Source organism: Camellia sinensis, chromosome 11 (genome assembly GCF_055761805.1).
Source record: "Camellia sinensis isolate YWXY chromosome 11, ASM5576180v1, whole genome shotgun sequence".
In the NCBI taxonomy this organism is placed as follows: domain Eukaryota; kingdom Viridiplantae; phylum Streptophyta; class Magnoliopsida; order Ericales; family Theaceae; genus Camellia; species Camellia sinensis.
Genome location: NC_138971.1, coordinates 41,892,518 through 41,910,944, shown reverse-complemented (window position 1 = coordinate 41,910,944; position 18,427 = coordinate 41,892,518). Strand labels below are relative to the sequence as shown.

Here is an 18,427-nt window from a genome sequence, read left to right as displayed (position 1 = left end):
GGGTCAAACCCTTGTCTTTTTTATATATATATATATATATTTTTAATTTTCCCTAGTTTCTTTGAATTCAAATTAGCAATGCCTTCATTTTCAATTATTTATCCACTCACAATATGCTGTTAAAATGCAGAGTCATGCGTCTACTTGTTCATGTTTTTATGGTCTTTATTGCAGATAATTCACTTCCATGCTATTTTTGCCAAAGGTTGTATATTGAAAACCATGGTTGATAAGTATTAAATATATTGTCAATTCAGGAGTCTATCTAAACCTCAAAGTTGTTTAATTGCCTACCTAAGTTGGCCATTCAGAATTTTGTAACATTTTCCTATTTTACAGCATTTCACCAAATTCTTACCTATTTTTGTAAATTCGTACTCTAAGCTGAATTGGTTTAGAAATTTATTAAGCTTGAGATTGTTGTCAGAATTCTGAATGTAAAATTTTTCAGCTTGACAGTTTTCCCGCCCATATTTGTCCATTCATCTTCTGGGTATCCAATCTGATATGGATCTTAGTATTTTTTAATGAATTCAATATCATGAGTAGGACTTTATATGTTTCTTTTGTTTGTTTCTCTTTTATTTTTTCCCCTTCTTTACTAATAATTTTTTTTAAAAAAAAATGTATCTGTACTTGAAAAGTCTCTTCTAATATCTCTTGAGCAAGGGTCTATTCTTGGCCTTCCTCAGTTCTGATTATTTGTCATTGCACCCATGACTGGCGGAATAGATATGAAGCTGTTTTTTGAAGTGTCGAGCTTGTTTGGCTCATTGGAGGAACTGTTTTATAATCAGCATGAAGTCCCATCCCCAGCCCCACACCCCTGCTGGAAGGACAACCCTCTTCTCTCAAGTTCCTATTGCTAATATTCCTGCAGCTTCCTTTGTGCATATTTTTCCATCTGTGTTCCCTTTTTCTTATTCTGAAAATGTTAATTTGGTGGATAACAAGGAAAGGTAGTTATAAAACTTGCAGAATGTACAAAGGCGAGAAAAGCCAACTATCTTGAGAAAAGTTCATGGATCAATGCTAGAAAACTGATGTCATAACTTAGAGCATTATTGATTAACGATTCTAGATTTTTTCTTTGAACTCATAAGAAGAAGCTCCTCATGTTCAAGACATCTTGTATTCCACTCTTGCCAGAGCACCTTTTTTAAAGAGCTGAAATTATCTGTGAAGATAATATTTGAATCATGTATATGATACCTAACACAATTGATTTTCCTTAATCTTTTAATCAGTTGTTAACGGGTTCTTATTCAATCTGAAATCCGAATTTCATCCTACACAATTTTTTGTTTATAAATTTTGCAGGGGATGGCAAAGTTGGAAGTGGAGGTGACAAACCTTGCAGCAAAAGCCGGAAAAGGTACATGTTACTTGGAAGATTAGCTTCTAATTGCATAAAATGCATAAATTTGCTGCACATGCCTTTACCTAATGAAAAGAATATAAACACCATGTACAGTAGGCTGAAAACAAGGTTCCATACTTCTCGCAAGAAAATATTCTGAATCTTCTTTCACTGAGGACTCAAGTCAACAAAACCACCTTTTGAGTTTATGTTGGTTTTGGAATCATCTGTAAAAAGTTAGATAAATATTTCCATTTATGATTGTAAAGCTGTGCTTAATTTGTTTCTGAAAATGATCCTTCGCACATTTGTCATGAATATGTGTAGTTTCCAGTCTAATTATAATCATTTAGTTAATTTCATGTTCTTTTATGATGTGGTGTACCATTGGTGTCAATCTTGGAGTTTTCCTGTGTCACATACTGTATAGGATTTACTGTTCTTTCAACTGAATGCTTAATTCCACTTAGTTACACGTGATTCTTTCTTTGGATGCAAACTATATCATATATTATGGCGGTGTTTGGCAACTACGTTTTTGGGTTTTTATCTTTTTTATTTTTCTCACTACAAGACAAATGTTTTACAAAACCAAAAAAAACCAATCCAAACAAAATATCACATCAAGCCCCATAATCATTTCATTTTTTCTCTCACAAACATCACATCCAACCATAAAAAAACCCAACTATCTTCCCAAAAACAAAAAAAAAATTTCTCCAATAATATCCTACAACTAAAAAAACCTACAAAAAAAACCATTTCCCAAACACCCACTATACTTGCATTTGTATCAAATTTTCTTTTTGGTCAATATAGGTGAAGTTGTGGGTGCATCTTCGTTTTCTGTTGGACATGGTGCAAATACCTTGAAGAAGGTGGCTTCAGTGAGAATGCTACATCAACCACCTGATGGCCAACATATTGTGTCATATCCACTGAAGACAAAGGTTAGTGATTCATTTCAGATCATGTAGGCATGCTTTTGTGCAATTATGTATCCATTCTTTTCTCTTAGTATTCTATGAATTCTTGCATTTTCTTTGTTCTTTGTTTCAGGGTCAGCCTAACTGTGACGACATAAATTCTGGTGCATGCCTTCTAGTTTCCACATCTTATTTCGAAAGGAAAGCAATTACGAAATTTCAAAGTAGTGTGCAAATTGGAAATGACGTTGATAGAGATGTAGGTTTCTGGGCGGGGCTCGGCCCAAAGGGTGAATGGGAAAGTTTTCGTTCATTCCTTCCTCTGACTGTGATCACCAAATCACTGAATGATGATTTTGTTGCTGTGGAAGTTGTAATGAGGAATGGAAAGAAGCATGCAATTTTCAGGGGTCTCGCTTCTGTTGCAAATGATTCAGGTGTCAAATTAGATGTGTCAGTCTGCCCTATATCTATGATTAATAGTCATGATCTCTCTGAAGCTGGAAAGAAAAAAGTTATGGGGCAAAGCATAACAAGCATGAATGATGTTGTCGGTACCATAAGTCCTGGTTCTTCTTTTGTATTACCCTGGAGAAGTATGTCCAAGGATTCTGACCACTGCTTACAGGTTCGCCCTTGTTTTGATCATCCTCAGCCCCCATACTCATGGGGATATGCAGTTGCTGTAGGTTCTGGTTATACATATGGAAAGGACCAACCCTCCGTAGATCAAGGTCTGTTTTCTAGACAAAATACATTAAAGCAAGGAAATAAAATGCCCGTCTCTTCATTGAAGTTAAATCAGCTTGAGAAGAAGGATATACTTTTGTGTTGTCCTAGTACTGGTCGTAAGCAATTTTGGCTTAGCATCAGCACAGATGCCTCAGTTCTTCAGACAGAGCTTAATGCTCCTGTCTATGATTGGAAAATATCTATTAATTCTCCTTTGAAATTGGAGAACCGACTTCCATGCCCAGCAGAATTCACTGTATGGGAAAAATTGAAAGAAGGTAATAGTGTTGAGAGACAACATGGTATTATTCCATCACGTGGGAGTGTACACATATATTCTGCTGATGTCCGGAAACCCATATATCTTTCATTGTTTGTTCAAGGCGGCTGGGTTTTGGAAAAGGTGAGAATTTCAATATAATGTGTGTACTGACTCGTCAGATCTATAGCACCCGCATTCATGGTTAAGAATTTGAACTCACAAAGGTCTTCCTTTTTTCCTCTTTCATATCAGGATCCTGTTCTTGTTTTAGATCTTACATCGACTAACCATGCCTCATCATTCTGGATGGTTCACCAGCAGAGGAAAAGGTCTGCTCTCATGTTCTAATGTGCACTTCCTTTTTATATATATCTTGTTAGCTGGACAACATTTGAAGGAATCATATTGAAATTTATTTTCTGTTCATAACGCAACAATGAGCAGTGGGCTGGTGGCTACCAGTACTCCTGTTCTAGTTTTGCATCTTCATGGTAAATTAATTTGATTTTGTTACCCAGTATCTTCATGACATTGTGTGTGCAGGAGATTGCGTGTGAGCATTGAACGTGATATGGGAGGAACTGCTGCTGCTCCCAAAACTATAAGGTTCTTTGTACCTTATTGGATCAGTAACGAATCCTCTTTATCTTTGGGATATAGAGTGGTGGAAATTGAACCTCTGGAGAGTGTGGATGCAGAATCCCTTCTGCCCTCAAAATCTTTTAAATCTGCAAAAACAGCACTGAGAAGTCCTACAAATTTAATGGACAGGAGACCTGTTGGCCTGAGGAAAGATGTTCAGGTACTAGAAGCAATTGAGGATACTAGTCCAACACCTAGCATGCTTTCTCCACAAGACTACATCGGTCGCGGTGGGGTGATGCTGTTTTCAACACGAAATGATGCTTATCTGTCACCACGGGTGGGCATTGGAGTTGCAATTCGAAATTCCGAATTTTACAGTCCTGGGATATCTCTGCTTGAGCTTGAAAAAAAGGTGATATGATAAACAATTATTTAGCCTCTTCAGTATGGCTTGCGGGTTTTTTTTTAATTTTTTTTTCATGTGTTCACAATTCTGTCTAACAATTTATGGCATTAATTTCTCTTTCAGCAACGGGTTGTTGTCAAGGCCTTTAATTCAGATGGTTCTTACTATAAGCTTTCAGCCATGCTACAAATGACTTCAGACAGAACAAAGGTACTTTATTGTCATCTTAATTTTTTAATTTAAATTTTGCAATTGCTGATAAATTGATATTTTTTCACTAGTTATGTAACTACATTAACTTGATTGTATCATTTTAATTTTTCTCATCTAGTGTTGAGTTTTTTATTTTTTATTTTTTTATTTTTATATCTTGGTTAATTAATTTTTTCCTTACGTGTTATAATAGTCTGCTTGCACAACATGATTTGCACGAGAAACATCATCCATCTACATGTGGTTTTATCTTTGTCATCTAACTCATTTTTCAACTTTTTCGGTTCCTTTTCATTATGGAGAAATTGTTAGATTAGTATATTATTAGTTGGGTTATTATTCAAGTGTAATTATTCTATGCGTTAGGGCTTTCTTGTAATTATTAATCTTCATTAATATAAAAAGGGGATGATATCACAATCATTTCCTTATCTTGGTATTCTCTAAAATCATCATGGTATTAGAGCCTAACCCTAAAACCTAAACCTATCTACCCATACAGTTCCTGTTACCCACTAGAGCTACCAGCTACCAGCTACCACCGGAGCCACCAGCCGCTAGCCGGAGACAGGTTCTCTCTGTCGGCTCAAGCCGACTCCAATCTGAGGGGCTTCGGCTCAAGCCAAGAAGGACCCAGGTGGTTTTGGGTGGGTTGATGTCTGTCTAGGGTTTTGGCTCACCCTTGTTGGTCGAAATCAGCAACTCAGATCACTATAGGGTTCAAAACGCACCTGGGTTGGTCGAAGTCCTTATCGAAGGCCCATCTTGGTCTCTCGTTGGTCTTTGCCGCTAGTGTAGGCTCGTCTTGCCTGGCCAACTGCCACTGACAGTCCCTTTGACCTAGTTGACTACCCTATGCCTTCTTGGCTTCATGCGATCGTCTCTCTGCTGTCTGCTTTTGTCTTCCTTTCTGTTTCTTTAGATTGTTGTTGACTTCGTTTCTCTTAAAACCCAAAAAAAAAAAAAAAAAAAAAAATCTACGAGTTCTTAATTCGTTATGCTTTTATAGTGGTCGTTGTGTCTTTCCTTTCACCACCACCTTTCGGGTTTGTGATTGGCACTAGTTTTGTTGAGGGTTCGGTAGTACAGTATCCATGGTAGATTCCACTAGTGTGTCCACGACTTCTCAGACACATAGGAGTGAGAGTTCCATGATACCTCCGACTATGACTGATAACCCTAACCCTAGTCTTAAAATTACCACCTCTCTATTTAATGGTCAGAACTATCTAGCGTGGTTGCAGAGTTTGACTATTTTTTTGAAGAGCAGAGGGAGGATGAAGTATGTTGATGGCAGGATGCAGGCACCCAGTGTAGAAAAACAATGTATAAAGAGAAAAATACAGAGAGAATAAATGTATCTGATGATCTTATTATTGATTGATGTACATTGATTGATTAATTACAATTCCTATACAATCTATATATAGAAGAAAATGTGATAGTAGGTGTAGTGGAGGTGATAGTGGGTTAGGTGAAGTGGAGTGTGTGGTGAAGTGGAGGTAGGTGAAGTGAAGTGTGTAGTGGAGTAGGTGAAGGTAAAGATGGGAAATTCTAACAGCCCCCCGCAAACTCAAGGAGGAGAGAAACTAACCAACTTGAGTTTGGAGAGAGTAACAAAACAAGAAAATACATAAAAATAAAAAAGGATAGGAGACACTGTATGGTCGTGTCAGACCGTTGGTGAAGACACTGTATGGGGTGTCATAACGTTGTAGAGGACACTGTATGGTGGTGTCAGACGATGTAGAAGACAGTTTATGGGGTCATGTCGGACCGTTGTAGAAGACAGTTTATGGGGTCATGTCGGACCGTTGTAGAAGACATTTTATGGGGTCATGTCGGACCGTTGTAGAAGACAATGTTGTGACAATTTACGGAGTCTTGCTGGACCCTTGTAGAAACTAACCGGAATCAATGTCGGGACAGTTTACAGAGTCGTGTCGGACCCTTGTAGAAACTAACCGGAATCTATGTCGGGACAGTTTACAGAGTCTTGTCGGACCCATAAAGGAGCTAACCGGAATCAATGTCGGGACAGTTTACAGAGTCTTGTCGGACCCATAAAGGAGCTAACCGGAATCAATGTCGGGACAGTTTACAGAGTCTTGTCGGACCCCTGAAAAAGTTGCACCCTCAAAAGGTGTGCCCAAAGTTGTCAAAAAGGCGTGCCCAATTCATCAAAAGGTGTGCCATCAAAAGGCGTGTCCATTTTATCAAAAGATGTGCCATGAAAAGGCGTGCCAGTGTGTCGGGCGGCAAGAGGCACGCGATGCGCGTGGCTGCCTCGGCTATTTAACCATGACAGAGCCTGAGGCCGAGGCAGAAGCAAAAAAACTGCGAAATCCTCTGTAAAACTCTTCGTTGTGCTGAGAGAGAGAGGCTGTAACACTGTTGTGCTGAGAGAGAAACTCTGTAATACGCTGTAACACTCTGTTGCCCAGAAAAATGGCCTCGTCCTCGTCTTCCCGTGGACTGCTCACCCTCTTTCCCGACCTCAACGAGTCAACGAGAGAGAGAACTGGTGCGGTGGCACTGGAACCTCAACCAAACACCGCTGGGTATACTCCGTTGAACTTTCCGATGCGGTCTGTGGAGCAAAGAATGGCAGTGCTGTCGGATGTGGAGGCCAATCAGTATACTTTGAAGGTATGTGTGGAAAGCATGACGGCGGTTACAAACTTGTCGAACCGGCTGCAGAGTAGGACAAATGAGGTGCAGCATTTAAATTCCCAGCTGGCTCTGCTCCAACGCATGTATAAGGATGCGCGAGCAGAGATAAGTGTGCTGAAGGCAGAAAATAAGGAGCTGAAGCGGAAGGCCACCGTGATGTTCCGTTTTGGAGGTCCTCCATATGCTGCAGTGGAGGAGTATGGGGGAGTGAACGTGCTCGGTGGCGTGGAAAACACGGAGGCAGCACCGTCAAGGGCCGCACAGGATGGAAGCAAGAAGAAGAGAACGGCGGCAGAGTAAAGAAGAAAAATCCCGCCTGTGGATGGGGTTGTTTGGGTTTTGTTTGTGTTTTTTTTTTTTTTTTTTTTTTTTTGGTGTAAAATGGTGATCGGGGTGAGCCCCGACATGAATAAAATGAGTGTGGTATGTAGTTCGTCTTCTGCCTTTTTGTTTGTTGTGTTTTTTTTTTTTTTTTTTTTTTTTTTTTTTTTTTTTTTTGTGCAAAGAAATAATAATAAAAAAAAAGATGAAAAATAAAGTGAAAGAAAAATAAAAAAGAAAGAAATTAGAAGAAGAGAATCACGTGGGTGGCTTGTAATGGAATCAGAGAAATGATGAAAGTGGGGTGAGTGGATAGAAAAAGGGATGAGAGAGAGAGAGGGAGTGGATGGAAGTAAAACATAAAAAAATAAGGAAAAAGAATGTTATTAGAAAGGGCATGTGCAAAGCAAGGTCTGTGTCGTGTGGTTTGCAAAAAGTGTGGTTTATAATAAAAAAATAAAGTGTGGGAAATGAAATAAAATAAAATAAAGAGTTTTCCAAGCACAAAACATGAAAGTTAAGCAATAGAGATAAATAAAAAATCAAGACCACCCATAAACCACGTGGGTGTACCTATCCTTGAGCCACTTGAAGCTCTTCCTCAGAGACGCTTTGACCTTCCCTTCAACAGAATAAACCTTATAGCTAGCCACCCTCTTCTTCCTCATAAACTCTGGATCATTCAAACCCCAAGATTTTGAAGAAGACGACGTCGTCTCGGTCAGATGCCTTCCGATCTCCAGTTTTCCGGCCAAAAGTCGTGAGAATCATACTGGCCGACGCCGACGCCACTGACTCTTCCAGTGACGACGAACCACAGGTTGTGAGAGTGAAGAGACACATCAGAGAGATCAATTTCAAGCAATCGCCTAAATCAGTAGCCAATCCAAGCAGTAAGAAGCGAAGCCACAGGACTATACGGTCGCCGGAATCTGACGTCACTCGCCAGAAAAAAGTTCCGCGGCGTCCGCCAGAGGCCATGGGGGCGTTGGGCGGCGGAGATCCGAGACCCGACCCAGAGAAAGCGGGTCTGGCTTGGGACTTTTGATACGCCTGAGGAAGCCGCCACGGTGTACGACGTTGGGCGGCGGAGATCCGAGACCCGACCCAGAGAAAGCGGGTCTGGCTTGGGACTTTTGATACGCCTGAGGAAGCCGCCACGGTGTACGACCGAGCTGCCTCCGTCGGATGGGGACACCTGGGCAAAGTGGAACTTGCTCTCCCGCCATTGCAGCAGGCTCTGACCATACTGCTGATGTCCCTATGTCTGAAGTAATTTCAGATGAGTTTGCTTTTGGAAGCCACACAGTAGAGAGGATTGTGGTGATGATCTTGAGCTTACTCTTGGGAGCTCAAGGACCAGGTAAAGAAATGCTGAGCAGAAAAGATGGCGTGGGTTGACGTTGGCCAGAACACGGCGTCGGTGGCTGTCGTGTGGGCAGACGGAGGGAAGGTATGTGTAGAGGTCCGGCGGGCGGTCAAGGCGAGGCTGCCGCCCGCCGGTAAAACAGAATGACTAGGTTGTTAACCTAGCTCTGATACCATGTAGAAAAACAATGTATAAAGAGAAAAATACAGAGAGAATAAATGTATCTGATGATCTTATTATTGATTGATGTATATTGATTGATGTACATTGATTGATTAATTACAATTCCTATACAATCTATATATAGAAGAAAATGTGGTAGTAGGTGTAGTGGAGGTGATAGTGGGTTAGGTGAAGTGGAGTGTGTGGTGAAGTGGAGGTAGGTGAAGTGGAGTGTGTAGTGGAGTAGGTGAAGGTAAAGATGGGAAATTCTAACACCCAGCACCACTGACCCGGTTATGACCAATGCGAGATTACCAACTCTTTGATTACGGGTTGGCTTATTCATTCGATGGTACCAGAAATTGGTGAGGGCCTAGGAAGCACGGATACAGATACGGGATACGGATACAATACAATACGGATACGGCGATACGACAAAATTTGAAAAACTAGGATACGGGTACGGCGGGAATACGTTCGTAAAAAGTATTATTTTAACAATTTTTAGTAATGCAGTATGCATAAAAATAAAACCTAAAGCAAAAGATAACTTGATAAAGAAGAAAGATTCCTATAAAACTAAGACTCTTCAAGGTCAATAGTTTCAACTTGTTCCCCTTCATCAGTGAATATCACAAGACCTTAGCTAAAGCCAAAAAACTATTTTTAAATAAAAATTTCAGCAAATATACTTTTTTAAGTCATCAATGATAACCTAGGAAACACGGATACGGATATGGTGATATGGGGATGTAGATATGGCAATATGTTAAAATTTGAAAAAGTATGATATGGGTACAACGGGGATACATTCGTAAAAAAAAAAAAAAAAATTATAATTTTAATAATGTAATATGCATGAAAATAAAACTTAAAGTAAATTAATGAATAAAGAGAGGGATTCCTATTAACCTAAAAGTGCTCAAACATTCATAAAACATCCAAAACTAAAAGCAAAAGCAAATGCAAATTAAACATCATCCTTACATGCCAACACCAAAAAAAGAATGAGAGCAGAGAGAAGAAACGTGAGAGAGTGAGAAAGTGAGAGAGAAGTGAGAGAGACAACAAGGATACATCAATTTGACAAATTCTATTACTTTAACTCTCACTATATTCCTCTTATCAAAGAACTAAACAAAATATTATAAGTAATATGTAACTGTGAGTATCCGATACTTCAAAATTAATAAAAAATTAATTAAGAAGTATCCGATACTTTTAAGAAGTATCCGATACGTATCCGCGAGTATCTGAGGAGTATCGGTATCTGATAAGTATCCGATACGGATACGTCACCCTTTTTGAAGTATCCGTGCTTCATAGGTGAGGGCTACTTGTCTATGGAGATTACTCGATATTTGGGATGCTGTGGCCGCCACCTATTCCCGCGAAGGGAATTTCTCACAAGCATTTGAGTTGCACCGCTCTGTTGAGAGCTCTATTCAGGGAAAGCAGACTGTTCTTCAGTACTTCACCTTCCTTACCAACGGCTGGAAACGCCTTGATCACCTGTAAGACTATAAGCCTATTTGTACTGCTGATTCAGTCGGGTACAGGAAGTTCATTGCATAGGAAAGGGTCTTTAATTTTTTGCAGGTCTCAATGTGGAGTATGGTCCGGTTCGGAGTTGGGTTCTGGGTATGGACACTCTTTCTTCACTTTAAGAGGCATTCGCCTATGTACAGAAAGAGGAGAGTCACTAGTCTGCTATGATGTCACCTGTCTTTATTGACCGCTCAGCGTTACTTACTGTCTACCCCTAGAGATGGCCTCAGTCTGACTTCCATCCCTCCGTCTGTCGCCAAGGAGTCTGTCTTTTGTGATTACTGTCGCAAGCCGCGGCATACTCGTGAGACGTGTTGAAAACTTCATGGGACTCCATCCAGGGGTCGAGGTGATTGGTCTGGTTCTAGAGGAGGTCTGTCAGGCCAGTCTAGAGGACGGGGCTCTCATCTGCAGGCTCATCAGTCTAGTGCCGTTGATACACTTGATTCTACTTTCGCTTCCGTTGGCCAGGCTTCTGATGGTCTCTTTGGCATGACTACTCATGAGCTTGAGGATGTTTTGTGTCACTTGCTGGACCGCCTGTTTTCTACTGCTCTTAGTACATCTTCCTCGTCGTTTGCCCGCTCAGGTAACTTAGCCTCTTCTCCTCGTGTTTTCATTTCTTATAAGTTTTTGCCCTGGATTGTTGATTCTGGTGCCTCCGATCATATGTCTGGATCCTCTGACATTTTCTCTACCTATAAACTCTTTTCTAGTTAAGACAAAGTTAGGATTGTAGATGGTACTATTTCTTCAATTTCTGGAAAAGGTTTAGTCCATGTCACTCCTACCATACCTCTATCTTCTGTTCTCCATGTTCTGAATTTTTCTGTTAACCTGTTATCCTTGAGTCATGTTACACAGAATTTGAATTGTAGTGTGACGTTTTTTTCTTAATCATTGTCTTTTTTAGGACCTTGTCACGAGGAAGATGATTGGCAATGGTAGTGCAGAAAATGGTCTCTACTTCCTGGATCAACCGGACAAGCTTGCTCATTCTTCTACCACAAGTCTTACTACTCAAGATGATTTATTGTTGTGGCATCGGCGTCTTGGGAATCTTTCTTTTTATTTACTTAAGCATTTATTTCCATCTGTTTTTGCAAACAATAATGTGTCTGAGTTTCTTTGTGAGTCTTGTCAACTTGGAAAATAACGCAGCGCTTCTTTTGCTCCCAGTTTTAATAAAAGTTTAGTTCTTTTTTCATTAATACATTATGATGTTTGGGATCCATCTCGTGTTATGTTTGTGAAAGGTCATCGATGGTTTGTTATATTTATTGATGATTTTTCTCGTACTACTTGGGTGTATCTCATGAACGACAAGAGTGAGGTTTTCTCTGTGTTCCGCAATTTTCATAAGATGATTTGTACTCAGTTTGGGGCCACTGTCAAAATCTTCCGTTCTGATAATAGGGGGGAATACATAGATTCTGGGTTAGGGCAATATTTTTCTGCTCATGGCATTATCCATTAGACTTCTTGCACCAATACCCTTCAACAAAATGGGGTGGCAGAACGCAAGAATCGTCATCTTCTCGACATGGCTTGGTGGATGTGTTTTTCTATGAGTGTGCCTCGGTCCTACTGGGGCGACGACGTTTTCACCGCTGCCCATTTTATTAATCGTCTTCCTACCTAGGTCTTGCAAAAACAAGCTCCTCTTGAAGTCCTCTTAGGTTCTGAGTCTTTATTTTCTATTCCTCCAAAAATATTTGGTTGTGTATGTTTTGTCCACAATCACTCTCCTACTCGTGGTAAGTTGGACCCTCGCTCCTTCAAATGTGTTTTCCTTGGGTACTCTCCTACTCAAAAGGGGTATAAGTACCCTTCTTCTCGTAAGTGGTTTGTGTCCATGGATGTCACATTTCTTGAGTCTCATTCCTATTTCTTGTTCTCTTTGGTGTCACAGTCCTCCCTTCAGGGGGAGTCTTGCTGTGAAGTGATTCCTGTGATTCCTATGGTGGAACCAGTTGTTCCTGCACCATCACCTCTTACTGGGACCATAGAACCCAATGTTACCAAGGATAGGGAAGGGCAAGTTTATGTCAGGGACAAAGACAGACAAAAAGTTAACTGGATACAAGAGACCACTTTTGTTCACCCACTATCATCTCCTACTTCTGATGAGAGTCCAGATAACTTTGAATCTCAGTCCACTGATCTTGATACTCCTATTGATCTTGATGTTCCTATTGCTAAGAGAAAGGGTGTGAGATCTTGTACTTAGCATCCTATCTCCAATTTTGTGTTCTACTCTCATTTGTTGTCCTCATATAGAGCTTTTGTGTCAAATATTTCTTCTGTTAGCATTCCTAACCATTTTCAGGATGCTCTTGCTATCTCTGAGTGGGAACTTGCCATGATTGAGGAAATGAAAGCACTTAGGAAAATGGCACTTGGGAATTGACTGAGTTACCCAAGAGCGAACAACCTGTGGGATGCAAATGGGTGTATACGGTGAAACACAAAACGGATGGTTCTATTGAGCGTTACAAGGCTAGACTTGTGACAAAAGGGTTCACTCAGACATATGGCGTTGACTATTAGGAGATCTTTGCACCTGTGGTTAAGATAAATTTAGTCAGAGTACTTTTCTCTCTAACAGCTAATCTAGATTGGCCAATTCATCAATTTGTTGTAAAAAATGCCTTTTTTCATGATGACCTAGAAGATGAGGTATATATGGACATTTCTCCTGGTTTTAAGGATCATCAGATAGAGGGTAAAGTATGCCGGCTTCGGAAGTTATTCTATAGTCTCAAACAGTCTCCAAGGGCTTGGTTTGAAAGATTCAGGTCCCGTTTGGTGTAACTATTAAAACAGATTATAGATTATGACTTTAATCAGAAGCTGTTAATCTGTTTGGTGTAACTATTGGATTATAGATTTAAGTTGCTGAGTAGTATTTGTAAATAAACTGTGAAGTAGCTTTTTCAATTAACTTTTATTTTTTATTATTCACTACTTGTCTACATTTCTCATAAAAAAAATAAAAATAATAATAATCTATAGTTCATTTGGGTCTATTTCTATTTTTAAAAATAAAAATAAAAATGTAAGAGTATAACAGTAAATTAACGGCTCTGTTTAGAAGGATTTTCAAATCCTGATCTACCCCCACATTGGAATATCATGTTTGGATAGAGTTTTGGAACTAGTTTTCCACAACAAACACAAAATTCTGCAGAAAACTCACTGTAAAGCGCGATTTTTGATTTTTTTTTTTTTTTGAAATTTGGCCTAACCGGTCGTCCCACCGGATGTCCTACCGAATATCCCACCGGTCGTCCAGCCGGTTGACCAGAATAGTGCAAATTATTATTATTATTATTATTATTATTATTATTATTATTATTATTATTATTTTTTTTTTTTTTTTTTTTTGCAATTGATATGCTAATTTTTATATATTCAAAAAAAATATTTTTCGATTTTTTTAAAATTTTTTATGTGCTTAAATAGAATTTTGAGTTGTATGTTTGGTTATGAGCTATAAGTTTTTGTATCAAATATTAAGTGTCACATCAAAAATTCCCCACTCAATTCAAAACACTTTTCAAAACTCTTTCACCAAACAAATTTTTCACTCTCAAATTATAATTCCAAAACTCACAAACTCAAAATACAACTCATACTCTTAAATCGTAGTTTAAAAGCTCTACCAAACGCAACCAACATGTCCACAGTAGAAGCTGATAACCAGAAACAAAGGGTGATCAGCTTCTCAGAATCAACTTTTTTAAGTTAAAATAAGTTGTTAGAATCAGAAGCTGTTTGAAATAAGTTTAACCAAACAGTCTAAAATAATTTTCCAAAGTTAAAAGTTATAAGTTGGCTCAAAAAAGCCCAAACAAACCCTCCCTCACTCAGGTTATGCTTAAATATGACTTCAAACAGAGTCAGGTAGGTCACACATTATTTATGAAACGTTCCTCACGTGGTAAGATTATAGCGCTCATTGTTTATGTGGATAACATAGTTCTTACAGGCGATGATAGTGAGAAAATACCTCTGTTGAAGAAATATTTAGCAAGTGAGCTTGAAATCAAAGACTTGGGGAGCTTGAAGTATTTTCTGGGAATTAAAGTTGCTCGCTCCAAGGGTGAGATATTTATCTCACAAAGGAAGTATGTGCTTGACCTGTTGAAGGAAACTAGGATGTTTGGCTGGAAGAAGGCCTGCGACACTCCACTGGAACCCAATTAGAAACTGGGGGATGATGAAGGAGGAGCAGCTGTTGATAGGGGGAGCTATCAGCGATTAGTGGGTAAGCTCATGCACCTATCTCACTCCTGTCCCGATATTGCTGTTGCTGTCAGTGTGGTTAGTCAGCTTATACATGCTCCTCATCAGATTCACTTCGAGACTGTTATGAGAATTTTGAGGTACTTGAAGTCTGCTCTTGGTAAGTGTCTTTATTTTTCAAAGCATGATCATCTTCATGTGGAAGCTTATACAGATGTTGACTGTGCTGGATCAGTAACTGATAGGAGATCGACTTTAGGGTATTGCACTTTTGTTGGAGGCAACCTAGTTACTTGAAGGAGTAAGAAACAGAATGTGGTTGCTAGGTCAAATGCAGAAATTGAGTTTAGAGTTATGGCACAAGGAGTGTGTGAGCTCTTATGGATCAAGCTATTGTTGAGTGATCTAGGTATTGATCAGATGGACTCCATGCGGTTATACTGTGATAATAAGGCTGCCATCAATATCGCTCACAATCCAGTTCAACATGACAGGACAAAGCATATTGAGATTGATCGTCACTTCATTAAGGAGAAACTCACTAGTGGCACAATATGTACTCCATTTGTGCAGATTGTTGAACAACTTGCTGACATCTTCACAAAGGGCGTTGGGAGTAAGCCATTGTATGACATCCTAGGCAAGCTGGGCATGAGAGATATCTTCACACCAGCTTAAGGGGGAGTGTTATAGTAATATATTATTAGTTGGGTTATTATTCAAGTGTAATTATTCTATGTCTTAGGGCTCCCTTGTAATTATTAATCTTCATTAATATAAAAAGGGGATGATATCACAATCATTCCCTTATCTTAGTATTCTCTAAAATCATCAGAAATATCGATTATAATCAGAGCATGAGGACAGTGTTTCCAAGAACTTCTCCTACGCCTGTGTGTGTGTGTGTGTGTGTGTGTCCTCTTGCTATAATAGTTTGCTTGCGTAACACCTAGGTTTTAAAGTATGGTACTGTAACAAGATAAATTTTAAGGTGCAGGGTTTACATCAGATAATCTATATTTCTTGTTAGAATTTACCATAATATACCATCACCTACCACCTCCACTCAACTCACCTACCACACTTACTCACCTACTCCCCAATCCTCTCCTATATAATTAGTACCTCACCATCTGTAATTTACACAACAATCTTGTAATCAATATCAATCAATCAATATTACATCATTTTTTACATGGTATCAGAGCAATAAGATTTAGGCCTATACTCCTTTCTTTCCGGCGGGCAGCCGGCCGGCACCTTTGCTTTCGCTGCCCGCGGGAGTTTTTCAACACATATCACATACACATACCTTACTCCGCTGCCACTAAACCCACCCACTGAGTCGTGACTCAGTATCTTAAATTGAGGCACCCAGCTCGTCCACACCACGTCGCGTCCTCAGAGCCCAAACTGGTTCTGCGATCTCGGTTTAAGCCATCTCATCATCACTCAGATTTCGAAATCCTCTTGACCCCCCCTCTCCGAGCCAGGCGCCGAATCGCCGGTTTGTTGATTCCCTGGCAGTTTGTTGCCCTGTTTCTGAACACAGTAAACATTCAACCAACAATATTGCTCCCAAATTAACACCGGTTCCCATAACAATGGCTGCCAAAGCAGCTAGTTAATTCTCTAAAGAGGTTGAACATCAACATCAACATCCTTCCTCAACCACGGCCAGCAGATCACCAGCTTTACAAAAGCAGTGCCTTCCATCTGTTCCCAACTCCACCTCATAAGCACTTACGTCGGAGAACAGAACCTTCTTCCGGTTCCCCGACGACATCCTCCTTGACGACGCCGACTATGGCCCTCGGGGGGCTGTTTGCTGTTCCTCTCTTGACATGGCCCTCTTCGCCTCCACCGTTCTACCATCGATGCGATGTTTATCCTGAAGAACCCTCTCGAGGATCGAAGGATCTGCAAACCCAAAAACAAAAAAAAAAAAAAAAACCACAAACCCACAACCCCTCGGCCTTCCATTGGTCTTGTCTCTCATCACCACAGTCTGCAAAACCTCACCATCGGCCTCGAAATGGTCCTTGAGCTTCTCTTCCGTCGTCTCCCACGAAATCCCGCCGATGACGAGCTTCCCCTGATCCGAATCCATTACTTTCTCTCTCTATAAGTGAGAGCTTTCTGTATCTCATATCACCCACTATGTTTGTCCTCCACCATGGGATTTTTAAAATCCACCTCCCCACTTTCCTTTCCTTTCTTTTTCTTTTCTTTTCTTTATTCTCCACTCCCAAAACATTATCATCCACGTTGCTCCACTTTTTCTCTTTTCTTTTATTTTTTTATTTATTTATTTATTTTATTAAACAAAAAAAAAAAAAAAACAAAAACAAAAAAAAAAAAAAAAAAAAAAAAAAAACAACAACAACAACAACAAACAAACCAACACGGAGGAAGAAGACGAACTGCAAAATTTTATTCATATCGGGCCTCACCCCGATCATCATTTTACACAAAAAAAAAAAAAAAAAAAAAAAAAAAAAAAAAAAAAACAAACAAACAAACAAACAAACAAACAAACAAAACAACCACACCCACAGTGGGATTTTTCTTTTCCCTTCTCTATTCTACTGCAGGTCTCTTCTTCTTACTTTTATCTTGGGTGTCCCGTGCCAGTCCGGTCTCCGTGTTTCCTTGTCCACTGAGCACGTTCACTCCCCCATACTCCTCCACTGCAGCATATGGAGGACCTCCAAATCGGAACATCACGGTGGCCTTCCGCTTCAGCTCCTTGTTTTCTGCCCTTAGCACGCTTATCTCTGCTCGCGCATCCTTATACATGCGTTGGAGCAGAGCCAGCTGGGAGTTTAAATGCTGCACCTCATTTGTCCTACTCTGCAGCCGGTTCGACAGGTTTGTGACCGCCGTCATGCTTTCCACACATGCCTTCAAAGTATACTGATTGGCCTCCACATCCGACAGCCCTGCCATTCTTTGCTCCACAGACCGCATCGGAAAGTTCAACGGAGTATACCCAGCGGTGTTTGGTTGAGGTTCACTGGCCACCGCACCAGTTCTCTCTCCTGTGGACTCGTTGAGGTCGGGAAAGAGGGTGAGCAGCCCGCGGGAAGACGAAGCCATTTTTTGGGCAACAGAGTGTTATAGAGAGTGTTACAGAGTTTCTTCTCAGCAAAACCTCTCTTTCTCAACAAAACGAAGAATTTTTCAGAGGTTTCTCTCAGTTTTTCTGTCTCAGTTTCTGCCTCCTCCGCTTCGGTTTATAAAGACCATGACACAGAGCCAGCCACGCGCATCGCGCGCCTCTTGACATCCGACAAACTGGCACGCCTTTTCATGGCACATCTTTTGATAAAGTGGGCACGCCTTTTGATGGCACGCCTTTTGACAAAATTGGGCACACCTTTTGAGGGTGCGACTTTTTAAGGGTCCGACAAGACTCTGTCAACTGTCCCGACATTTGATTCCGGTTAGCTTTTCCAAGGGTCCGACAAGACTCTGTAAACTGTCCCGACATTTGATTCCGGTTAGCTTTTCCAAGGGTCCGACAAGACTCTGTAAACTGTCCCGACATTGATTCCGGTTAGCTCCTTTATGGGTCCGACAAGACTCTGTAAACTGTCCCGACATTGATTCCGGTTAGCTC

The 18,427-nt window shown here is 40.2% G+C and overlaps 1 protein-coding gene across 7 annotated transcripts in view; it reads left to right on the top strand.

Annotated features, from left to right (window-relative positions):
• The window catches only part of LOC114255802 (calcium-dependent lipid-binding family protein), an 81,374-nt gene that overhangs the window by 55,237 nt on the left and 7,710 nt on the right, over window positions 1–18,427 (top strand). For 5 of the 7 annotated variants that reach the window (XR_014343781.1, XM_028195344.2, XM_028195343.2 and 2 more), the window contains 6 exons: window positions 1,321–1,375; window positions 2,180–2,310; window positions 2,420–3,421; window positions 3,533–3,609; window positions 3,824–4,277; window positions 4,395–4,481. Coding sequence is in view for 6 of the 7 variants with exons in the window: in XM_028195344.2 (XP_028051145.2) it covers window positions 1,321–1,375; window positions 2,180–2,310; window positions 2,420–3,421; window positions 3,533–3,609; window positions 3,824–4,277; window positions 4,395–4,481 (1,806 nt within the window). In the remaining variant the exon portion in view is untranslated. Of the gene's footprint in view, window positions 1–1,320; window positions 1,376–2,179; window positions 2,311–2,419; window positions 3,422–3,532; window positions 3,610–3,823; window positions 4,278–4,394; window positions 4,482–11,470; window positions 11,769–18,427 lie in introns of those variants that run through there. The other 2 variants (XM_082893781.1, XM_028195348.2) reach the window with 1 other exon arrangement.